Source organism: Hypanus sabinus, chromosome 10, assembly GCF_030144855.1.
Source record: "Hypanus sabinus isolate sHypSab1 chromosome 10, sHypSab1.hap1, whole genome shotgun sequence".
NCBI lineage: Eukaryota > Metazoa > Chordata > Chondrichthyes > Myliobatiformes > Dasyatidae > Hypanus > Hypanus sabinus.
Genome location: NC_082715.1, coordinates 90718766 through 90745290, shown reverse-complemented (window position 1 = coordinate 90745290; position 26525 = coordinate 90718766). Strand labels below are relative to the sequence as shown.

The window sequence follows — 26525 nt, the reverse complement described above, 5'->3', positions numbered from 1 at the left end:
ATTTTCAAGTATGTTCTGTCTTTATTCCAAATTACCAGCACCTACAGTTGTTTGCTTTTCAACCAACTTTTAATCATCTCACATTATTCAAATAGTAATAGATTTTCAGAATCCTTAGTCAAGAATTTCAGTCCATTAGTGCACATTTTTTATGAGCAGATCGAGCACAGAAGTGGTTTTAGTTGGATGAAATCATATCCTTCTGGAAATTCGCCTGGACATGTTTTTCCAGTGTTATTTGCATTCCCAGTGACATGACAAGTTACACAATGAACAGTTCTGCATTTGCCAGCATAAATTCGAGCTTTAGGGAAAACCACTAAAATCCACTTGAGCTTAGAAAAGAAACAACATTTAGAGGAAATGCATTGTGCTGTGGACATCTCCACACAGGGTCTGCAAAATAGCCAGAGTGAACAAATGTATAGCAGATGCGGTGTAAAGTAGTTAACTGTGAGGTGATACATTTCTGGCTGTAAAAGCAGGAAGAGGAATATGATTGAAAAGGGGGGAGGTGCAGCAACACAAGGTGCTGAGATCAACCATTCTGGAAAGCAAGTGGTACATTGGCCTTCATTACAAGAAGAGTTAAAGACAGCAGTTGTTGTAGCAGTTCTTGTAGCAGCTGGTATTGTTTTGTGCAGCTCCTGATAGGAACCCATTTATCGCCTAGTCCTATGAGAAAGACATCATTGTACTATTTTTAAATGCATTTTCACTCAGTTACATGAATTGAGAGTTAACACTGTAGACAGCATATGTTCAGTACGTGAAGAGAGTAAAATCAAATTTATAGGCATTTGTGTCCTGACGTCTAAGTTTTTCAACCATCCTTTTATCATCTTTGTATTGTCACTAATTTGAATCATTACACTCAGTCCCTCATTCATGTCATTAATATGGAACATAAATAATTGAGCACCCCCTAGTGCCCACTAATTGCAATTTACCAACCTCAAAATGACTGGTTTATTTTCTGTTCACCTACCCTCTAACCATTCTGGTATTTTATCTTCAACCCCAAGAGCACAAAAACTACTCAGTAAATGCTATGGAAAGAGGACAAGAAGTGAGCTGGAGGAATATTGAATCAGCCATGATTCCTTAGAAGACTGGAAAGACTCAAAGAACTCTGTTGCCTGCTCACACTCTACTCCTCTTAGACTTGTATCTACTTGTTCCTCTGTTGCTAGCCTGGTAATTTCCATGAATACTGATACTGATTTTTCTTCAAAAATTATGTCCTTTTCATAAAATCAAATTGACTCCATCTAATCATTTTAAAAGTAATTTGTTTACATTTCCATAGTAATAGATTCCAAAATTACCATTAACAGACTGTATTAACCTATCTGACCTGTGGATGCCCGTTTTCTTTATTCTACCCCTTCTCAGATAGCTATTTTCAAATCTGCTGGGACCTTTTCAGAATCAAGGGAGCTCTGGAAAGTCACAACCATTAAACTTTGCATCTCAACCGCCAAGTCCCTTAGAATCTGAGGGATACAAACCTTCAAGTCCTGGGGACTTATCTTCTGGTCCAATCTTTACTTAATCTGCCCCTTCATTCATGAATGCCTGTGTCCAAATAATCAATCCTATCATTATTGATTGTTATTGATTATTTTCCACTTAAAATAATTAATATCACAATAGAAATTGAAGTTTCTCATTCACTTGTGCCCTTGGTATACTTCAGGTTTTTAAATGTGAATGCACCTACAATTTTTAAAAATATTGCCACAATTTCATCATTCTCTATTATTAATTCCTCTTTCTCAGCTTCTAGTGCACCATATCACAATGAACTGAGGCAAACTCAGCTTCCAGGTGCCATAATAGCGTAGTGGTTAGTACTAAGCTATTGTAGCTTAGGGTGTCAGAATTCAGAGTTGGATTTCAATCCTGGCATCCACTGTAAGGAGCTTATACATCCTCCCCATGGAATACCTGAGTTTTCCCTTGGTGGTCCAGTTTCCTCCCACAGTCCATAGATTAATTTGTCATTGTAAATTGTCCCATGATTGGATTAGAGTTAAAAAGGGACTGTCTGGGGTTGCTGGGTGGTGTGGCTCAAAGGGCCAGAAGGGCCTATTCTGCACTGTACCCTTAAGTTCAATAAATAAATACCATTTATTTTTGTTGCATTATTGAGCTCTATTTTGACTCAGCTTCTGAGAAAACAGCATTAGACATTGCCACAATCTGCCAGCTCCTTCTGCTTCTGTTGGGCTATAGCCAAAACGTCAGTAGGTGCAACCACACTGCATTTTAATGTGCAACACATGTTGCATATGTGTGTAGTTCTTTCCATATTTCGTTGTGATATAGAAAGAGGCCATTTAGCCTACCATCTGCACAGAACAATCATGTTAAGCCTATTCCCCAACTAATATTTTTCCTGTAAACTTTCCTCTCTACATTTACATCAGTGGTCCTTGCATTCTGCCACCAGCTTATAGCCCCGATATAATTTATACCATCTAAATGATCAAGCAAACCATCTCTAGGATCTGGAAAAAACTGGAGCACCCAGGGAGAACACAAACAACACAGGAGATTAAGATTGAACCTGGGCCACTGAATATGTGAGGTGCCTTTCCAGCACCAGAGTATAGATACTGAAAAATTGCATTCTATATCCTCTGATTTCTGCAAGTATCCTTAATCTTATTTCTCTAAGCCTTGCTAAAATGATTGAAGAAATGCTTTGCATATAGTGTAAATATGAATTGTTACATTTAACTTCCACAGACAAATTCATAAGACCATTAGACATAGGAGTGGAATTAAGCCATTTGGCCCATTGAGTTGGGGCCACCATTTCATCATAGCTGATCCATTTCCTCTCAACCCCATTCTTCAGCCTTCTTCCCACAACCTTTCACTCTCTGACTAATCTGGAAACTATCAATGTCCACCTTAAATACATCCAATGACCTGGCTTCCACAGCCGCCTGTGGCAACAAATTCAACAGATTCACCACCCTCTGGCTAAAGGTATTCTTCCTCATCTCCATTGTAAATGGACATCCCTCTGTTCTGAGATTGTGCTCACTGATCCTATACTCCTCCAGTATAGAAAACATACTCTCCACATCCACTCTATCTAGGCCTTTCAACATTTGATAGGTTTCAATGAGATTCTCCCCTCCATCCCTCTAAATTGTAGTGTGAACAGGTCCAAAGCCATCAAATGCTCCTCATATGCTAAGGCTTATCATTCCAAGAATCATTTTTGTGAGGCTCAGTTGAACCCTGTCCAATATTATCACATCATTTCTTAGATAAGGGGCCCAAAGCAGCTCACACTACTCCAAGTGAGGCCTCACCAGTGCCCAGTAAAGCCTCAGTATATTTTTATTCTTATTTTTATATTCTAGTCTTCTCAAAATGAATGCTAACATTGCATTTGTCTTCCTCACCACCGATTCAACCTGCAAGTTAACCTTTAGGAAATCCTGCATGAGGACCTCATATTTTTGAATTTTCTCTCTGTTTAGAAAACAGTCTCTGCTTTTGCTCCTTCTACCAAAGTGCACGACTGTACTCTTTCTGATGTATTCCAGTTGCCACTTCTTTTTCCATTCCCCTAACCTGTCTAGCTCCTTTTGCAGCCTCCCTAGTTCCTCAACACTACCTGCCCCTCCACTTGCCTTCATATCATTTTCAAATTTGGCCACAAAGCCATCAATTCCTTCTTCCCAATCATTGACATGCAATCCCAACACCGACCCCTGCAGCACACCTCTAGTCACCAGCAGATTTTCAGAAAAGACACCCTTTATTCCTATTCTTTGCCTTCTGCCAACCAGCCACTGCACTATCCATGATAGTATATTTCCTGTAATGCCATGGGCTCTTACCTTGCTAAGCAGCGTCAAGTGCTTTTGATAGAGTTGTCAGTCAAGACTTCCCCTTAAACCATGCTGACTTTGCCCTATTTTATCATGTGCCTCCAAGGACCTGAAACTCATCCTTTCCAATGGACTCCAACATATCCCCAACCACTGAGTTCAGGCCAACTGGCCTATAATTTCCTTTCTTCATGTGCATATAATATACAAATTAGGAGTAGGAATTGACTTCTCAGCTCCTTAACCCTGCTTTGCCATTTAATAAGATCATGACTGAACTGATTGTTAACTAACCTCCACATTCCTGACCACGCACTGTAACCTTTCTTCCTATGCTTACTTATCAAGCATCTTTTCCATGCTCTCCCCTAAAAAATATTTAAGATTTGACTTCCACTGTCCCTTGAGGAAAAACATTCCAAAGACTCACAACACCCTGAGAGTGAAAATTTATGTTTGAAATGGGTAACCCGTTAATTTTAAAATGAATTGTAGTTCCAATCTCTTCCACAATTGGAGTTATCTGTTCTACATCTGCCCTTTCAAGACTCTTCATGATCTTGTATATTTCAATTATGTCCCATTGCACTCTTCTAAACTCTAACAAATGCAAATTTAGGCTGTTCGATCTTCCCTTTCCAGGTATCTACCAGTGCATTTTTCCATCCTAAAAAAGAAGGAGCAGTACCACATACAGTGTTCAAGAAATTGTCTCAACAGTGCACTCTGTAACTGAAGCATAATCCTACCTTTGTATTCAATCATCCTAACAATAGTAACAACATTCATGGAGACACAAGAGAGAATTCAGATGTTGAAAATCTGGAGCAACACCCAAAATGCTAGAGGGACTCATTGGTTAGTAGAGAGAAGTAGATGGTGGTTCAAATTTGCCACAGGCAAATCCAGTGCAAAAAGCAAAAAGAGCCACTTTTCAACATAATTGTATAAGGGCTAAGAGTGTTGTAAAAACAAGCCTGAAGGTTTTGTGTGTCAATGCGAGGAGCATTCGTAACAAGGTGGATGAATTGAATGTGCAGATAGTTATTAATGAATATGATATAGTTGGGATCACAGAGACATGGCTCCAGGGTGACCAAGGATGGGAGCTCAACATCCAGGGATATTCAATATTCAGGAGGGATAGACAGAAAAGAAAAGGAGGTGGGGTAGCATTGCTGGTTAGAGAGGAGATTAACACAATAGAAAGGAAGGACATTAGCCTGGAGGATGTGGAATTGATATGGGTAGAGCTGCATAACACCAAGGGGCAGAAAATGCTGGTGGGAGTTGTGTACAGGCCACTTAACAGTAGTAGTGAGGTTGGGGATGGCATTAAACAGGAAATTAGAAATGTGTGCAATAAAGGAACAGTAGTTTTAATGGGTGACTTCAATCTGCATATAGATTGGGTGAACCAAATTGGTAAGGGTGCTGAGGAAGAGGATTTCTTGGAATGTATGCAGGAAGGTTTTCTGAACCAACATGTCAAGGAACCAACTAGAGAACAGGCCATTCTAGATTGGTTTTTGAGCAATGAGGAAGGGTTAGTTAACAATCTTGTCATGCGAGGCCCCTTGGGTAAGAGTGACCATAATATCATGGAATTCTTCATTAAGAATGAGAGTGACATAGTTAATTCAGAAACAAAGGTTCTGAACTTAAAGAAGGGTAACTTTGAAGGTATGAGATGTGAATTAGCTAAGATAGACGGGCAAATGATACTTAAAGGGTTGACAGTGGATATGCAATGGCAAGCATTTAAAGATCGCATGGATGAACTACAACAATTGTTCATCCCAGTTTGGCAAAAGAATAAACCAGGGAAGGTAGTGCATCCATGGCTGACGAGGGAAATTAGGGATAGTATCAAGTCCAAAGAAGAAACATATAAATTAGCAAAAAAAAGCGGCACACCTGAGGACTGGGAGAAATTCAGAGACCAGCAGAGGAGGACAAAGGGCTTAATTAGGAAAGGGAAAAATGATTATGAGAGAAAGCTGACAGGGAACATAAAAACTGACTGTAAAAGCTTTTATAGATACGTAAAAAAGAAAAAGATTGGTCAAGACAAATGTAAGTCCTTTACAGTGAGAAACAGGTGAAATGATCATAGGGAACAAAGACATGGCAGACCAATTGAATAACTACTTTGGTTCTGTCTTCACTAAGGAGGACATAAATAATCTTCCGGAAATAGTAAGGGACCGAGGGTCTAGTGAGATGGAGGAACTGAGGGAAATACATATTAGTAGGGAAGTGGTGTTAGGTAAATTGAAGGGATTAAAGGCAGATAAATCCCCATGGGCCAGATGGTCTGCATCCCAGAGTGCTTAAAGAAGTAGCCCAAGAAATAGTGGATGCATTAGTGATAATTTTTCAAAACTCCTTAGATTCTGGATTAGTTCCTGAGGATTGGAGAGTGGCTAATGTAACCCCACTTTTTAAAAAAGGAGGGAGAGAGAAACCGGGGAATTATAGACCAGTTAGTCTGACATCGGTGGTGGGGAAAATGCTAGAGTCGGTTATCAAAGATGTGATAACAGCACATTTGGAAAGAGGTGAAATCATCGGACAAAGTCAGCATGGATTTGTGAAAGGAAAATCATGTCTGATGAATCTTATAGAATTTTTTGAAGATGTAGCTAGTAGAGTGGATAGGGGAGAGTCAGTGGATGTGGTATATTTAAATTTTCAAAAGGCTTTTGATAAGGTCCCACACAGGAGATTAGTGTGCAAACTTAATGTACACGGTATTGGAGGTATGGTATTGATGTGGATAGAGAATTGGTTGGCAGACAGGAAACAAAGAATGGGAATGGCAGTGACTAGTGGGGTACCGCAAGGCTCAGTGCTGGGACCCCAGTTGTTTACAATATATATTAATGATTTAGACGAGGGAATTAAATGCAGCATCTCCAAGTCTCCAGATGACACGAAGCTGAGCGGCAGTGTTAGCTGTGAGGAGGATGCTAAGAGGATGCAGGGTGACTTGGATAGGTTAGGTGAGTGAGCAAATTCATGGCAGATGCAATTTAATGTGGATAAATATGAGGTTATCCACTTTGGTTGCAAGAACAGGAAAACAGATTATTATCTGAACGGTGGCCAATTAGGAAAAGGGAGAATGCAACGAGACCTGGGTGTCATTGTACATCAGTCATTGAAGGTGGGCATGCAGGTACAGCAGGTGGTGAAAAAGGCAAATGGCATGTTGGCATTCATAGCAAAAGGATTTGAATACAGGAGCAAGGAGGTTCTACTGCAGTTGTACAAGGCCTTGATGAAACCGCACCTAGAGTATTGTGTGCGGTTTTGGTCCCCTAATCTGACGAAAGACATTCTTGCCATAGAGGGAATACAAAGAAGGTTCATCAGATTGATTCCTGGGATGGCAGGACTTTCATATGAAGAAAGACTGGATCGACTAGGCTTATACTCACTGGAATTTAGAAGATTGAGGGGGGATCTTATTGAAACGTATAAAATTCTAAAGGGATTGGACAGGCTAGATGCAGGAAAATTGTTTCCAATGTTGGGGAAGTCCAAAACGAGGGGTCTCGTTTAAGGATAAAGGGGAAGCCTTTTAGATGAGGAAAAACTTCTTCACACAGAGAGTGGTGAATCTGTGGAATTTTCTGCCGCAGGAAACAGTTGAGGCTGGTTCATTGGCTATATTTAAGAGGAAGTTAGATATGGCCCTTGTGGCTAAAGGGATCAGGGGGTATGGAGAGAAAGCAGGTACAGGGTTCTGAAGTTGGATGATCAGCCATGATCATACTGAATGGTGGTGTAGGCTCGAAGGGCTGAATGGCCTACTCCCGCACTTATTTTCTATGTTTCTATGAGCCCTTCATCAGGAGTGATAAAACCATGTCATCTTATCTGCTGCAAAAAATTAGTTTTAAACCATCTTCTTATGGTCACTGACTCTGTGTTTGTAATTCTGCTGTCATGGTTCACAGTTGCAGACTTGCATCACTGTGGTATCATGATATATATACATAAGTCTTACATAAAGATGAAATGTAACAAAAATTATATTTTAACGAAAGGTATCAAGAAGTAGAAAAAAATCACAAGTGTTCGGAATTTGAAATACTGGAAGCACTCAGCAAGTCAGGCAGCATTTATGAACAAAAAAGCAGGAGTCAATGTTTAGGACTCTTTCTTTCTTTACAGATGCTGCTCAACCTGCTGAGTATCTCGAGTACCTTCTGCCTTTTTAACATGTATTAAATTGGATCCTTCTATGATGGGGATTAACTGCATTTAGCCCTTATATAGAATCTACCAGTGTATTGAATAGAATTATCACAGTAAGCATTTTTATGAATGATTGCTGGAATGGCAAATTATATGTCAGTGTTTGAGGACACTGGTTCAGACAACCTGCTGCAAAATGTGCTGCCTGCCCTGCTGTCCAGTATCTGTAATATGATTTACTTAATTGTATCAGGCTGCTTATTCGGTCCACACAAGAGGGACTGTTGATGCTGGAGATCTGGAGTAAAACACACAAAATGCTGGAGGAACTCAGCAGGTCAGGCAACATCTATGCAGAGATATGAACAATTTGACATTTCAGGCCAATACTCTTCATCAGAACCATTAGCCTGAAATGTCAACTGTTCATTTCCCTCCATAGATGCTGCCTGAACTGCTGAGTTCCTCCAGCATTTTGTGTGTGTTGCTGAGCTGGATTTTCTCGGTGAATTCCAGCCATTTGCTGAGAAGCTACCAGCATTTCTCCTCGGGTCCCAAAGTCACAAGAATTCTTTGCCAGTGATCTCTCCACATGCAGTCTGATGTTTGATTTCCAGTTTTGTTGAGTGGAGTCAGAGTCTCAGTTAACTTGCCTCAGTTACCTAGTATGGATGTGGAGCAGAAACAGCATCTCCATTCACATGAATAGAGAAGTGAGGCCAGAAGGGATATAATATTTGGTAATCAATATTGTTTAATTTAATTGAACATCATCCAAATTTTTTTTAAATTTTGGAACTATTCTTCAATTTTCTTGTTTATTTTTTTAAATATTGAGACATGTTTAGACGGTTGCATTGGTGATGCTTTATGGGCAGTACTTTTTTTTTAGCCTGTTCAAACAACTGATAAATATGTAAGGCTTTTTCTACATCATGCCCTTGACATCAAGGATTAGGCTAGCACTCTGCAGCAGATTGACATAGCTGGATCTGTAATTTTGAAAAAAAAATAGAGGTCTGTGGCTCAGTGGCAGGAAGTTTTGACCGGTAGACTCTGCCTCATGTACAAGCAATAAATATGATATCACAGTTAATTTCTCCTTGGAAAGACTGTTAAGCAGACAATTCATACTGAAAGCCCATAACCAGTAGCCTACCTATTTAATTGGTGTAAGCTACATCTCAGTTCTGAAGACAGAATCATTGGGAGCCATGGCATACAAGCTCAGCTTCATGAAAACACTGATATAATGTCTGTAGACCTCCATGTGAATCCAACCTAGTGAAGAACAGAATTTACTCCTACGTGCCTTTAGTGCATTCAGCAGGACAGTCAAAAGTAAGATGAGAATTATTTTTTCAAGAAATTGTCTGTCCTGCTTGCCATTCATTTTAGAATGATTTCACTTCTCATTGTAGATTTCTTCCAAACATGAACATTCTGGAATCACTGAGGGAAGGCAGAAGGTGTTTTCAAACACATGTGACAGAAGTAATAAAACTAAAGTGATGTCAAAGTGGCAATCACTTCTTAACATTTAACAGGGATTTATTTTTGGCTTGATTATTTAGAAGAAGCTGTATTAAACTAAATTCTTTCTGGTGAAATTTATTGCAATTTTTCTTAAATGGGTAGAGACTTGGCATTTAGAATGACTGAACTGTGTTTGCATCAAAGTCCTTTTCATTATCTTAGTCCCATTGACTATTTTCAGAGAAGATATTTTGAAAAAAATGCAATAAATTTATTAACTTGTTTGTACTTAACCCTGTTGATAATTATCTATTTTTGCTGAAAATATCACATTTCGAAATGTTGTTGCTTTTTCTGTCCATAGTGATATACCTAGAATTCCGGAGAGTTCCCATCCCCCTTTGGAATCCAGTAAGTATCTTTTGAGAAAGAGAGGGATTTGGCTCTTGAAAATGAGTTTTGATATTTCATTCATTGTATTATTCTGAACTAAAGAGAATCATTTCCTGTACTGTCCATCAAACCGGGAACTTGGGAAGCAGGAGATGGTCGGCCCTGGGCTTCTTGTCCATTCAATTAGATTATGGCTTATCCCCATTTTCTGTATTTTCCCCGTTATATTCAACTCACGTAGTTCTGCCATTCTCCACACTGAATGTACACAGTGCAATTTCTCCACCTCCACAGCTCACTGGGGTAGAGAATTCTAAAATTTCACAATCCTTTGCGAGAAGGAATTACTTTTTATCTCTGTGTAAAATAGGTGACCCGTTACTTTGAAATCATATCGCTAATTCTAGATTTCCTCAATGGGGAAGCATTCACTCATCATTTACCATGTCAGGCTCCCTCAGAATCTTATATGTTGCAATATTCTTCTAAATACCAGTAAGTGTTGGTCCAATCTCTCATATACATTGATCCCTTCATAAACCTGTGAACTTTCCATGCACTCCCTGCAGGACAAACACATCTTTCCTTTAACAAGGGGACAAAAACTATTTGCAATAGTCCAAGTGGAGCCTTATGAGCACCTGTAAAGTTGCTTCAAAATGTCCTTGCCATAAGATATAGAAGCAGAATTGAAATTCTTTATTTCTTGCGACATTCCACTTGCATTTCAAATTAGTTGCTCTGCTCATATGCTAATATTTTGAATTTCCTGCATTTGTACTGCATCATTTTATTATCTCCTTTTCAGTAATCATTTACTTTTTCATTCTTCCTTCGTAAGTTTTCCCTGCTTTATATTCCACTTATCTATTTCTTGCTCAGTTGCTTAACCTATGTACATATCTTTTCCAACTCTTTGTGTGCTTCTCAAACCTGCTAACCATTTATCTTATCAGCAAATCTGACTATAGTATAATTGATCGTAGTTATTGATATATATTTATTTGTAGAGGTCCGTAACAAAGTTCCTTGTGGCATTCAATTCCAACTCACTGTTTTCTGTTAGCTACCTGTTCTTTATCCATGCCATTAAATTAATCCTAAATTCAGGTGCAGTAAACCTATTTAATCCTTTCTGGCAATTTAATTACACATAATCTACTGGTTCGCCATTATTTGCCTCATTCTTTACATCCTCAATTTTAGCAAATTAGTGAAACACTATTTTTGTTTCTAAGAATATGCTGGCCATGCTTGGTAGAATTTTGATTTTCTAAATGTACTGCTATTACATCATTAATAATAGATTCCAGCATTTTCCCAGTGGCAGATATTGGGGTCACATGCCTACACTTCTCTGCATTCTTTTTAACTCTTTTTAATAGTGGTGTTACATTTGTTTTCCATTCTCCTGGAACTTTTCCAGCATTTGGGAATTTTTGGTGGTTTATAATCAAGGCATCTTTACAGCCAGTTCCTTTAGAAGCTGACATTCTGGTCATCGGGTCCAGGGAAGTTATTGGCCTTTACCTCATGAATGTTGCTTGAATTCTTCAGTCATGATAGGAATTGCTTTAGGTTCTCCTCTCCTTCCTTATACTTCCTTGTAATCGATTATAGTTGGAATGTGTTTAGTGTTTTCTATTGTGGACTCCAATCCAAAAGAATTAATTAGAATAACTTACTTGTTGTATGCCTGTCTGATTTACATTGTTTGCTAATTTACTCTTCTTCACTGCCTTTATGATTTTTTTTTATCATTATTTGCTTGTTTCTAAAAAATGTCCAACCCTTGCTACTGTTTTTTACAACATTGAATGAGTTTTCTTAGAGGCTTTGGAGAGGATGCAGCAGAGGTTGCTTGGATTAGAAAGTATGAACTATAAGAAGAGATTAGATGAACTTAACACTGTTTCCTCTGGAGCATCAGAGGCTAAGGAGTGATCTTATAGAGTGTATAAAATGATAAGTGTATGAATAGGGTAGTCAGAATTTTTTTCCAATGGTAGAAATATCAAATACTCGAGAGCATAGATTTAGGGTGAGAATGGAAATATTTTATACAGAGTGATGGGTGCCAAGAACATACTTCTGAGGGAGGTGGTGGAAAACAGATATGATAGTAACATTTGAGAGACATTTCAAGGCAGGTACATGACCAAGTGAGTGATATAGGGATACAGATCATGTATAGGTAAAAGGGATTATCGATATTAGCATCATAGTCAGAGCAGATATGGTGGAATGATGGGCCTGTTCCTGTACTGTTCTTTACTATGGTCTATGATTAATTTAAGGACTATTTTTACTATCCAGCATGCTCCAAAATGGAACTGTTGCTCTATATTTCATTGTTGGTTATGTAACATCTTAAACCAAGTAGAACAGCTGAGACAGAAATAGACTGAGAAATCAGAGAGAAAATTATGTATTATCCTGGTAAATCTCCTTTGCACCCTCTTTAAAGCTTCCATATCCTTCCTATAATGAGCTGACCAATTAAAATATCCTATAATAAACCATGACAGCCTTCTACATTATTCTCAACATCACCAACCTTTGTGTGATCTGCAAACTTACTAACCCATCTTTCCACTTCCCTACCCAAGTCATTTATAAAAATTACAGAGAACAAGTGTCCAAGTTTCCTTGAATCCCATGCCTTCTGACTTTCTGAATGAATCTACCATGGGGAACCTTGTCAAATGCCTTACTAAAATCATATACACCACATCCACTGCTATAACTTCATCAATTTATTTTGTCACTTCCCCAAAGAATTCATTCAGGCTTGTAAGGCACAATCTGTTCCTTACAAAACCATACAGACTATCACTTAGCTTCTCCAAATACCCGTAAATCCTCTCTAACAATTGTGACCAATAGTTTGCCCCCCACTGACTTAAGACTCACTAGTCTACATTTCCCAGGATTATCCCTATTGCCTTTCTTACAGCTAGTGAGGATGCAAAGATCATTGCAAAAGTTGCAACACTTCTCATAGTGATCTGACCCCAGGGACATATCTACCCTAATGTTTTTCGAAAGTTCCAGCACATCCTTTTTCTTAATGCTGACATGTTCCAACATTGTACATTTCCCTGGGTACATCTGTTTACACTTTATGCCACCAAGTTTCAGCCCAATAATTCACCATCCTCCAATTAAATATTTTTCCACACCATTTGCTTTTATCTCTGTCCAAGACTATGATAAAGATCAGGGAGTTGTGGTCACTGTTTCCAAAATGCTTACCCACCAGGTCCATTGCTTAGTATTAGATCCAATATAGCCTTTTCTCTAGTTAGGCTGTCAACATATTGTGTCAGGAATCCTGCCTGGACACAGCTTCTCCATTATAAAGTCGCTGATTATCCAATGCCTTCTTCCATACTGCTGTCCCGGGGCCACAAAACCTAAGACAATTTGAGTGGGAGCTGCAGAATGAGCAATACAGCTGGATACAGACCATTCTGGGATGGTATAGCTGTAGTGACATAAGATTTTGAAAACTATTGTCTATTATAGAAATAACATGAAAGCTATGGAGAGGGTTCAGAAGTTTTCCAGGAAGCTGCCTGGATTAGATGGCATGTGTTATAAAGAGGGACTGGACAAATTAAGATTGTTTTCTCTGAGGTCTTAGGCTGAAGGGAGACCTGATAGAAGTTTATAAAATTCTGAGTCAGAAATAGGGTAGACAGCTGCTATCTTTTCCCCAGGGTCAAAATATCTAAAAATAGAATGTATATCTTAATGGTGAGAAGGAGAAAGTTCAAAGGAAATGCACCCAGGGCAAGTTTTTCTTACACAAAGAGCGGTGAGTGCCTGAAATGCACTGCCAGGGGTGATGTTGGAGGCTTTTAAGAGACTCTTAGACACATGAATATGCAGCCCATATCCATCCCTATTCTGGAGCTGCAGCCCACATTCTGCCAGTGTAGGTGGTAATCTATAATGGATGTGGGATCTAATTATGAGATAAAGTCAGCAACTGGATTGCAGATGACTGAATGCCGAGGCCCCATCCCTGAATTTCCTCTAACAACCAGCATTTGGAAATTGTCATTAATTTCAATCAATTTGAGAAAGAAAGAAGTTAATAGTTTGAGAAGAAAAACATTTTAAATGAAAAAATAAAACCTGTCAAGAGAATCAATACTACTGTTGCAGCAAATTAATTTTAATGATGTATTTTGCCTTCTTCGTAATCCTTATCCCTTCAATCCTTATGTGGAGTCCATCAGTAGACTAGACTAACAGATTAAGCACTCCAAATCTGTCAGGAAATCATTATTGTTGGCATATCACATGTGCAAAACCTTAGACTAACTTCATTCTCAAAAGCTGAATACTAGCAGTTTCAAATGGAGCTTCTCTTGCCACTGGCATGAACTGGCCCTGGAATGCTGTACTACAATTTTGCAGGTGCTTGTGGCATTTGGGCTGTCTTGATTCCTAAGATGAATCTGTGCCAACTAAAGTACTTACTTGATTTAGTTACTTGACCTGTATTTGGTCATATCCATGTACCTGTCTTAATGTCTTTTAAATGTTTAATTTGTACCTTTCTCTACCACTTATCTGCCAGCTCATTCCACATGCCCACTACCCTCTGTGTGGAAAGGCTTGCCTTTCAGGTTCTTTTAAGTCTTTCTTCTCATATCTTAAACCTGTGTCCTCTAATTTTAGACTCCCTACCCTGGGAAAAACAATTATAGCCATTCTCCTTATCTATGCCTTCAATGATTTCATAGACCTTCATAAAGTTATCTCTTACACTCAGGTGAAACAACCTATCATCTCTCCTTATAACTTAACCCTCTAGTTCCAGCAACATCATTGCATAACTGTTTGGCACCCATTGCAGCTTAATGACATCCTACCTAAAGTATGGTAACTGGAAATACACACAATAGTGCAGTATAGTCTCGTTGATGTTTTGTACAGTTCTAACCTAATGTAATATTTAGTGTCCTGACCAATGAACTTAAGTGTGCCCAATAACTCCTTCAACACCTTGTCTACCTGTGTCGCCTCTTTCAGGGAATTCTGTAACTCAGTCTCCAGAGCCCTGCTATACGCTTGGGTATGCCTTGCTCTGGATTAACTTTGCAATTACTCTGGATTAAATTACATCTGATATTTCTTGGCCCACTTTCCCAGCTGATCTAGGTCTTGTTGTAACCTTAGATAATCTTTACTGTCCACTAACCACTAATTTTGATGTTATCTATAAACTTCCTAACAGTGAAGGTGAAGGGGTAGAAGTCAGTACATCGTGTGGTGAAGGGATAAGGACCCTGTGTATCATGAGGCGAAGGAGTAGAGGTTCATTATATTCTGAGGATAGTCTGTGGCAGAGCATTCTACAGATTCACTACTCTGTGGCTAAAAAAATTCTTCCTTCCCTCTGTTCTAAAAGATTGCCGCTGAATTTTGAGGCTGTGCTCTCAAGTTCTGAATACCCCCACCAGAGGAAACATCCTCTCCACATCCACCCTATCTAGTCCTTTCAACATTAGGTAGGTTTCAATGAAATCCCCCACATTCTTCTAAATTCCAGTGAGTACAGGCCCAAAGCTGCCAAACACTGCTCATATGTTAACCCCTTCGTTCCAGAATCATCCTTGTGAACCTCCTCGGGACTCTCTCCAATAATAACACATCCTTTCTGAGATATGGGGTCCAAAACTGTTGACAATACTCCAAGTGCAACCTGACTAGTCTCTTATGAAGCTTCAGCAGTATCTCATTACATTATATTCTATTCCCCTTGAAGTAAATGCTAACATTGTATTTGCACACATAACCGCAGGCACAGCCTATAAACTAACCTTCTAGGAGTCTTGCATGAGGGTTCCTAAATCCCTTTGCACCTCTGACATTTGACCCTTCTCCCTATTTAAATAATAGTCCACACTATTGTCCCTTTTACCAAAATGCATTATCATACATTTCCCAGGACTGTATTCCACTTGCCACTTTTTTGCCCATTCTGGGTTGCTAGTCCTGCTACAATCACATTGCTTCCTGAGCACTACCTACCCCTCCACCTATCTTCGTATAATCCACCAACTTTGCCACAAAGCCATCAATTCCATTATCTAAATCATTGAAAAAACAATGTGAAAAGCAACGGTCCCAATACCGACACTTGAGAAATACCACTGGTCTCTGGCAGCCAACCAGAAAAGGCCCCTTTATTCACACTCGCTGCTTCCTGCCTGTCAATCATTCCCCTAAACATACTGGTATCTTTCCTGTAATGCTGCAGGATTTAGTCTTGTTAAGAAGCCTCATGTGCAGCACCTTATTAAATGCCTTCTGACATCCACTGCCTCTCCTTTGTCCACCCAGCTTGTTACTTCCTCAAAGAACTCTTAACAGATTTGTCCTCGGGCAAGATTTCCCTTTACAGAAACAATGATGACTTAGACTTATTTTATCAATAGCCTCCAAGTACCCCAAAAACTTATCCTTAATAATAGACTCTAACATTTTCCCAACCACTGAGGTTAGGCTAACTGGCCTATAATTTCCTTTCTTTCGCCTTCCACCCTGCTTAAAGAGTGGAGTAACACTTGCAATCTTCCAGTCCTCTTGGAACATGCCAGAATCAAATCATTCTTGAAAGATCACGACCAATGCATCTGTTATCTTTTCAATAACCTCTCCCAGGACTCTGGGATGTAGTCCATCTGGTCCATGTGACTTATCTTTGAGTTTACTTAGCACTTTTTCCTTTGTATTAGCAGTGGGACTCACTCCTGCACCCTGACATTCATGGACCTCTAGCACATTGCTAGTGTCTTCCACAGTGAAGACTGATGCAAAGTACCCATTAAGTTCATCTGCCGTTTCTTTGTCCTCCATTACTAAATCATTTTCCAGTGGTCCAATATCAACTCTCACCTTTTTACTGTTTATATAACTGAAAAAACTTTTAGTATCCTGCTTTATATTATTGGCTAGTCAGTCCTCATATTTCAGCTTTCTTAGTTGCCTTTTGTTGGATTTTAAAAGCTTCCCAATCATCTAACTTACCATTCATTGTTGCTACCTTATATGCCCTTTCCTTAGGTTTAATGCAGTCCTTAACTTCCCTTCTCAGCCACAGCTGCCGAGCCCTGCCATTTGAGAATTTCTTCTTCTGTGGGACATATCTATCCTGCGCCTTGTGAATTATTCCCAGAAGCTTCCGCCATCTGTGCTCTGTCATTGTCCCCAGCAGTACCCTTCTCTAATCCACCTGAGCAAGCTCCCCTAACTTGCTTCTGTAATTCCCTTTATTCCACGGTGAAACTGATACATGTGAAATGCTTCTCCCTCTCAAATCGCAGTATGAATTCAATCATATTGTGATCACTCCCTCCTAAGGGCTCCTTTATACTAAGTTCCATAACATGAAATCTGGATTATTATACAACTATCAATCTAAGATAGCCTTCCCCGAGTAGTCTCAAGCACAAGCTGCTCTAAAAAGGCTTCCCATAGGCATTCAACAAATTCACCCTTGTGATCCGACACCTACCTGATTTCCCATTCCCCTTGCATTTTGAAGTCCCCCATTACGATTGTGTCATTACCCTTATCACATGCTTTTTTCAGCTCCCTTTGCAATCTCAACCCATACCCCCACCCTAGGTTAGGCTGTAGAAGCCCAGTGTATCCTGAAGTGAAGGGGTAGAAACTGGTAGATCCTGTGGTGAAGTGTAGGATCCAGTGTATGCTGAGGTGAAGGAGTAGGGAACCATTGTATCCTGAGGTAAAAAGATATAGGCCCAGTATATTCTGAGGTGAAAGGTAGAAGCTGGTACATCCTGTGCTGAAGGGGTAGAGGTGCAGTGTATGCAGAGGTGAAGGAGTAGAAGCAGTTGTATCATGAGATTAATGGTTAGAGGCCAGTATGATTTTAATGTCATGCAATTTCTACACTTGCCTCCCACATAGTCCAAGGGAACACCTTGTTAGGCCCTAGAGATTTATCCACTCTAATTTGTCTCAAGACTGCAAACACTGCCTGCTCTGAAATCTGTACATGGTCCACGACCTCACTGCTGATTTTCCTCACTTCTATAGACTCTGTGTCTGTCTCCCAAGTAAATACAGATAGAAAAAAATCATTCAAGATCTTCCCCCCCATCTCTTTTGGCTCATCACGTGGATTACAATTCTGATCTTCCAGAGGACCAATTTTGTCCTTGGAATCCTTTTGCTCTTAACATATGTGTTGAATCCATTTAGATTCTCCTTTGTCTGCTAGGGCAACCTCATGCCTTCTTACAGCGCTCCTAATTTCTTTCTTTGTTCTCTTGTATTTCTTATACTCCACAAAGACTATATTTGTTCTTATCTGCCTGTAGCTGGTATGCACCTCCTTTTTCTGCTTGATCAGGGCTTCAATATCTCTTGAAAACCATATTGTCTTTACCTTTTTTCTTACAGGCACCTACAAGCTTTGTACTCTCAAAATTTCATTTTTGAAGACTTCCCACTTACTAAGTACACCTTTGTCAATCCACATTTGCCAGATCCTTTCTCATATCATCAAATTTGGCCTTCCTCCGATTTAGAATTTCAACCCGCAGATCAGACCTGTATTTTTTTCCATATTTACTTTGAACATAATGGCATTATGATTACTAGATGCAAAGTGTTTTCCTACACAAACTTCTGTCATCTGTTTGGGATATGGGCCAAACATGGGTATACAGGACCAGCTCAGATGGGCATCTTGGTTGGCATAGATGACTGCCAAAGGGCCTGTTTCCATGTTGATTTAGTGTGGGACTCTATTTGGTGGGCCTGCTTCTGTGTTGTGTGATTTTTGATGGGTATTAGACATTTATATTTGCATTTGTATTATAATAAATAAGGTATGCCAAGCTTCTGCATAAATAGAAGCATTTTGAGTAAATGTTATCTTACCAGGTTCAAGTTCCTTTGAATCACAGAAGATGGAGCGCCCCTGTATTTCAGTCATTTCTCCAACCAGCCCAGGAGCTTTGAAAGATGCCCCTCAGGTCCTACCTGGACAGCTTTCAGTGAGTAAAACAATAGAAGTAACACACACATTGAGAATTAGTTTTAATAGTTTTAAATAATATTTAAAATATGAGTATGAATTATATAAAAAGTTAAGCTTTGACAAATGAAACTGTTAAACGTGAGGAAAAGCTTTACCACCTTGTCATTAGATAGTAGTCACTTGAGTGGAACATACAACTGGCCCCAATTGAAGACTCATAATTTTTTGATTTTGATTCTGTTTTCTTTTCACCTAATGCCTAAACAAAAGAAATCTAGTTAACAATTTTCTAATTTATTTTCTTCAGTATTTGGTTAATATGTGTGATCAATATTAAGTTATTTACTGAAACAGATAACCCAAATCAGCGGAGTGGATGGTTGCTAAAATCCTAGGAAAATAGATGTCGATGTTGGCTATCTTTATAAAATTAGATGTAATTGTGGATGACTATTCATCCATGTACAAGCATACGAAAATGCAATATTGAACTTCCTCAGTTTATTGGTCTATTTAGTATTTAGAATAATATGGAATAATGTAATTTCAAAGAATAAACTAGTACATAGCTGGGATCTTGTCTTGAAACGAGAGCAAAAAGGGAAATAGTTTGAAGATGGAACATTACCATGTGAGCTTCTAAGAAAACAACACATTCATTGAATAACAAATAAATAACCTAATTGGATCAAAGATTCAATAGATAAGTGGCCAATGGTTGGGAAGTTGTTACTGCATGTTGATTTTACCTTTGTTTTGATAATGTTGAATGCTATTTGTGTTAATATTGTTCAATAAAAAATGAAAAGTACAGAAGGATTACAGAAGTTAACCCACAGCACTCCCCACTTGCTCAGTACATTTCCATGGAAATTCACAATGCCTGTGTAATTTACTCACTTACCTACATTTTCATTCTTAATCCATTTCCATTCCAACTGGGTGCAACAGTAACGTAGTGGTTAGCGTAACACGATAACCAGCTCAGAGTATCAAGAGTTTAAAGTTAAATTCTGCCACTGTCTGTAAGGAGTTTCTCCCTGTGACCATTTGAGTTTCCTTTGAGTGCTGGTTAATAGGTTAATTCATCATTGTAAATTGTCCTGTGATTAGGCTTGTGTTAAATTGGTGTGCTGCTAGGTTGCGTGGCTCATTGGGCCAGAAGAGCTGTTCCCTGCTGTATCTCTAAATCAGTAAATAAGTACAACTCAGGAAAATAAATTCAGAGCAAGCCTTCTCACTCTTCCAGGCAAAGGTATAAGTTGACTGTGTCATGGAATTCAGATTCAGATTCAGTTTATTGTCATTTAGAAACCACAAATGCAATGCAGTTAAAAAATGAGACAACCATGATATTGCAGAGATTTTGGTTATCTGGCAAATCTGTGACTTAAATCAGAAATATTTCTGCACAGGATTATAACTAAGGGTTATTTCACTTTCTCACGGAGCAGTGGTGAAAGGAGAAAAAAAGCCTAAGTTTACTTGGGATTTGTTGAGCTTGTTTCCCATTCAATGCATTGTATAATGCACTAATATCCAGTGGTGGATCTTGCAGCAAGCATTGAGTCAGAACAAAATGGAGAAGGAAAGTGTTTTAGTTTCCGTTGTCACAATTTAGTGAACCAGACATCCACTAACGAACTTGCTGGTCATTAAGTAATTGTTTCATACATTGTCCATTTCAAGTCAAGTCAAGTCAACTTTTATTGTCATTTCGACCATAACTGCTGGTACAGTGCATAGTAAAAATGAGACAACGTTTTTCAGGACCATGGTGTTACATGACACAGTACAAAAAAACTAGACCAAACTACATAATAAAAAAAAACACAGAGAAAGCTACACTGGACTACATAAAGTGCACAAAAACAGTGCAGGCATTACAATAAATAATAAACAGGACAGTAGGGCAAGGTGTCAGTCCAGGCTTCGGGTATTGAGGAATCCGATAGTATTTCCATGTGATTGGCTGAGAGTTTAACTTGCTGATTCTTTGATGGTCCTTTCCTCTAACTTTTCTCTTTGTTTTGTTAGTAAGGCCGTTAATTTTCTTTATGATTTGATTTTATTTTTTGATTTTTTTATGCTTTCATGACTGATTTGTTATTTTCCTTATCCAAATTTTCCGTAGATGGTTTTGTCCTCCTGTCCTACAAGCAGGGTTTGGGGAGAAAAATAATTTACAAAGTTACAAAAGTAAAAGGAGTTGGTCCAGATCCAGAAACACATACAAACAACTCACACAACCACAGGCGCACATACATCCAAACACACACATACACAAAGCAATAGAAAGAGCAGGCCAAGTTAAGGCAGTAGAATAAAGAGACAGCATAATGGAGAATAATCAAGATGGAACATGATGCTTCTGGTGAGCTGCCCACATTTACTTTTGACATAGGCAATAAACTGAGACTCGTCCTTTTCTGGAACTTTTCTGAATTTGGTTCATCTGAATGCCCAAAGCTATCAAATCCAAAATAACTAGGTTCTTCACACTTCATTTTTTTTCAAATATTATTACATTGGGGGCCAAAATAAACCCTTAAAGCAGCTGATAAAATTCTGGTCAAAGCTGGGTAAACATCAACATTCAAAAGCTATTAAATGTTAATATTAAACATAATTACAAATTAAAGCATACTTTCAAGCAAATAAATCATTTTTAAAAACATGTAAATTGGTTAACCTGTAGCTCTCCTTTGCAATAATTCTTCAAATGAATGGACTGGTTTGTCCACAATGTATCATATATTGGGTACTACATCTTCCCTTTTTAAATCAAGATGTTTGGTGTTTTAAGCCTCTAACTAGACAGCACCTGCTGATTCAACATATTCTAGTCTGCAACTTATTTGCCATTAACAAAAGCTCTTTGATCTGAATTCTGGTTGGTTTGAGTTCAGTCACAGTTCAGGTAAAAGTTTATAATATTTTTCTTCTCCAGTAGATTATGAAGTCAATGGATCAGCAGAAGGTTCAGCTCCAGAGTTCTGTCTCTTTAGCAGGGTTAGAAAGTCTCTCCATGGTCTGAATGCAAAAAGAGCTGCTAAAACTTTTAAATCAAAACAGAAATTGCTATAAAAAAAAAACTCAGCAGATTAGGCAGCATCTGTAGAGAGAGAAAAAAAAACAATTAAAGCAGCAGGTTGTTGGTCCTTCATTGTAAATGGAAAGTTCTGATGAAAGCTCACCACTTAAAATAGTCTCTCCATAGGTCAGTAAGAGGAAACCAGAACTGGAAATTAGATTTTAAAATGCACTAATAATTACCAAACTGGCTTAGAGATGAAAATCACCCATTTAGGGTGATATTGCTGCAAATGGTTGGTACCTCAAAAAGAGGCAACACCTTAGAGAGGAAGAGGAGAAAAAATGTGACCCTCATAGGACATAGCAGATCCTTTGTCAAATTAAAATCTGTTTGTATGCCATTCTATACAAGTATCTGAAGCCATCCTAGGCTAGTGCCCCACAGCTTAATGTCAAGATGTAGCCATTTGATGGCTGATCATGATTAATTAACGGAGCCCAGATAATATACTAATATCAGGTAATTTGCAAATCCTGTTAATAGAAAATGATTTGGAATTGACATTTCTACTCAAGTAAATAGGGATGCATGGATCCTTACATCTTGAAAAACCTGCAACTGGACAACTATTAAAAATAATTAATAATCTAGCAAGAATAAAATTTGAAAGAATGGCAACTAATATCTTAGTGCCTGCATTATTGACACTGCAAGAATATAAGATGTACTGAAAGTCTAATATTTTCCTATGTAATTTTTCTTAAACAATGAGGTTTCCACATGATGCATAGACTTCATAAAATGCATTGTTTTCACAGGTGAAACTCTGGTATGATAAAGTAGGCCACCAGCTGATAGTTAATGTGTTACAAGCCACAGAGCTTCCTTCCCGCGGGGATGGCCGGCCCAGGAATCCTTATGTAAAAATGTACTTCCTTCCAGATCGAAGGTGAAGATTGAGAATCAATTTTTAACTTTTGTGTTTGAATTTTAGCTGCGCATACATTTGTGCTATGTGTTAGGCATAGTGTTGTTACATCTCTAGTTCTTCGCTTTCATTAGAAGAAAAGTCAATTGTCTAGCTGTTTTGTAAACATTGACTCTCATGTTTAAATGCCCTTATCCATCCTGCTAGATCAAAAGGATTGAAAACTTCAATGAGTTATCACAGTGGATTTTGTTTCCCATTAGATTGTCACAAATTGCTTTGTAACTTTACATGGAATAAAGTTTACGAAATCCTGGATTGAGCAGAAATTGCATATACACATTGAGGGTCAGATCTATGAAGGACATAAAGATTTTTGAATAATGCTAGCCATTAAATTGTAATTGCTATTATTATCACATGCATCAAGATAGAATGAAAAATTTTGTTTTGCATGTCATCCATACAGTTCATTTCATCACATCAGTACATTGAGGTAATACAAGAGAAAAGCATGAAAAAGCAATAACAAAATGCACAGTATGATATATTACAGAGAAAAAGCTGTACAGGTAGACAATAAGGTGCAAGGCTATGACAACGTAGATTATGAGGTCAAGAGTCTTCCTACCATAGAATGGAACCATTCAGTGGGATAGAAGTTGTCCTGTAGCCTGGTGGTTCATGCTTTCAGGTTTTAGTATCTTCTGCCAAATAGGATGAGGAAGAAGAGAAAATGTCCAGGATGCTTGAAATTTTTGATTATGCTGGCTACCTTACCAAGTTAGCAAGAGGTGTAGACAAAATCCATTGAGGTGAGGCTGTTTTTCATGATGTGCTGAACTGTATCCACAATTCTCTTCAGTTTCTTATTCTCAGGCGACCAGCTGTCATATAAAGCTGTGATTCTTTCAGATAGGATGCTATCTGTGGTGCATCTTAAAAAATTGTGAGGTGCCAAATTTTTTTAGCCTTCTGAGATGGTAGAAACACTTGTGTACTTTATTGCCCAGGGTATCTCCATGGTTGGGCCAGAAAAGGGTATTGGTGCTGTTCCTGTTCAAATTGCCACTGTTCATTTCCTATTGGCCAAGTTAATTCTCTCTGGCAACCAGGTTAATACAGAAACCAGAACAGGGTTCACAATTTCCAAGCCAGATCCACAGCCTTGATAAGCTCAGAACTTTGTAGGATACATTTTTTAAAGTAAATAGATTAATCTAAATTAGAAAGATGTATGTGCCAGTGATAAATGAATGTATTGGTTTTATTAATATTGGCAAAAGAATGCTATCATGAAATCTTTGCATGCACCCTTTGCATATCTAGCTAACTATGGGATATGTAATCTCCTTTGAGGAAAATTTCCTTCATCTTACTTCTATAGGTTTTAAGATCCTACACCAGACCTGCAGATGCTGTCACAGGAGGGACAGATAGAGTTTGAGGAAGTAGATAGATGGCTTGATAGGGTTCCTGCATACTCCTTTTAGCAGCTTATGCTTCACCTCTCCATGCTTCCACCCGAGAGCCACGAGGTGCTTAATCCCTTCTTGAATGTTTCTTTGCCAGTTTAAGCAGATAAGACAGTGAATCCCATGAGTCAATGAAGATGATACATTTTCTCAGGAGCACTATCTCTGTCCTTTGGGAAACTTCTTGCAGTGTAAAGATCGGAGAAGAGTACATGGCTTTGGAGTCTTGATGCCAGATCTGTGAGCCTTGAATAGGATATTGACATTGGTGTACCTGGAACTCCGCAAGATTTTCCAAGGATAGCATTGGTCAGACCTCACCAGTGCTTAAAAGTAGTTATCTACATCTCTGATGCATACAAAGAGATGGAAATCACTGCTACTCAATAGACAATGAGGTTGATGTCAAGATTGAAGGGTTAATATAAAACGCATCTCAGGTGAAGGTTGTGGAGGCATTGGTGGATTTTGTTGTCAATCCTAAGCAATAGATGGCAGTATTGCACCACATAACATCCATTCTCACTCAACTCTGGAATTTACAAGACAAAACTTAATATTCTTTTCAAAATTGCAGCTGAGCAAAATCATTATAACTCATTTTAATATAATATTTACATAAATCCTTTGATGCTTTCAAAATGGATTCAACTAACAAATTCAAACAGAATTCCATTTTGAAGAAATCAGAAGTACTCAGCCATTTTTTGTGTCACACAGAATACATTTTCATAAAATAAAGGAATTGACTCTATGATAGTTGAAGAAAGTTGATTTTAACATGTTTGTTGTCATTTTAATAGCAGTTGGCATCACGTGTGTTCTGTGTTCAAAAGGAATACGTGTTTATATCAAGCTCCCATTGTTATCTCACAGCCTCCTGAGTTATTATTCATTACAGAGATGATTTCCTTCATTTTTCTTGCTCTTTAATCTTCAACTGTTTTCACTGCTTTCATATTAAAATTAGAATCTTCATTCATCTCTCTCAATCAATATTGACAAGTTGTGGCAGATTTGCAGAGAAAAATTGTTCCTATTATCAGATATTTTGGGGTCAGATGCACAGACACAATCTGGGGGAAAATTACCTAGGAAAAATAACAATAACCTTTTTAATGAAGAAAATCAGGGAGGTGGACAATAAGTCAAGCAGAACCTTCAGAGTCATAGTCATACATGAACAGGTCATAAAGACTACCGTATCCATGATGAAATTGAGGACATTGTGGACAATTGCATAATTAATCCCATTTTTATAGCCTTCTATGCATGGGCAATATTTAGTCATTTCATAAATGCTGCGAACAACTTTATTTTCACTACTTTCTCAGAGAGTATATTCCATTTGCTCACTTGGCATTACTGGAGAGTGACTGCCTTTGACCTCTGGCAAAGTGTGGCCTCAGATTATCCTGCTAAAATAAAGGTAAATGGGTATCAAAGGAAACATACTCCAATGGTTGAAGTCATACCTCACGCAAAGATATATACTGTTGTGGTTGCTCGAATTTGATGCCTAGTCAATACCTGATGGTCAATCCATTTTTTATTATGTCTTCTGACAGTTGAAGTGCACCTGAGTGGCTTGGCCAGCTATTTCAGAGGGGATGGGATGGGCCACGATTCATTTCTAATTCTGCCAAAATTCCTTGGGGTACTATGCTGGCCCAACTATCTTCAGCAACTACATCAATCACCTTCCTTCTATTATTTGATCAGAAGTGTCAATGTTGGCTTCCAATTGCAATGTTCAATACTATTCACAATTTGGCATCAACTACTTGAATGTGCATTCCTTCCACCACAGACAGCCAATGTGCATCGATTCTCTCATGTGTTCAACTCCTCTTTTGATTTTTTCTTAGCACTTACTTAAAAGGCAGTTTACAAGAGTTAATAAATAGACGTGTTTTGGGGATGCAGGAATAAAATTGAGTTTGAAAGCTGGGAGATCCTGTTATGATTATAAAAGATGGTGGTGAGGCTGCAATTGAAGTTTTGTGTTCAGTTTTAATCACCCTGTTATTAAACTGGAAAATGTGCAGGAAAAATTTACAAAGTTGTTGTCAGACTTGAGGGACAGAAGTTTAGGGAGAGGTCAGACAGGCTGGGACTTGTA

The 26525-nt window shown here is 38.5% G+C and overlaps 1 protein-coding gene across 12 annotated transcripts in view; it reads left to right on the top strand.

The window, feature by feature from the left end:
• The window catches only part of LOC132400854 (regulating synaptic membrane exocytosis protein 1-like), a 554853-nt gene that overhangs the window by 322406 nt on the left and 205922 nt on the right, over nt 1–26525 (top strand). For all 12 annotated transcript variants that reach the window (XM_059982306.1, XM_059982314.1, XM_059982312.1 and 9 more), the window contains 3 exons: nt 9904–9950; nt 18867–18979; nt 22819–22949. In XM_059982306.1, coding sequence (XP_059838289.1) covers nt 9904–9950; nt 18867–18979; nt 22819–22949 — 291 coding nt within the window. The remainder of the gene's footprint in view (nt 1–9903; nt 9951–18866; nt 18980–22818; nt 22950–26525) is intronic.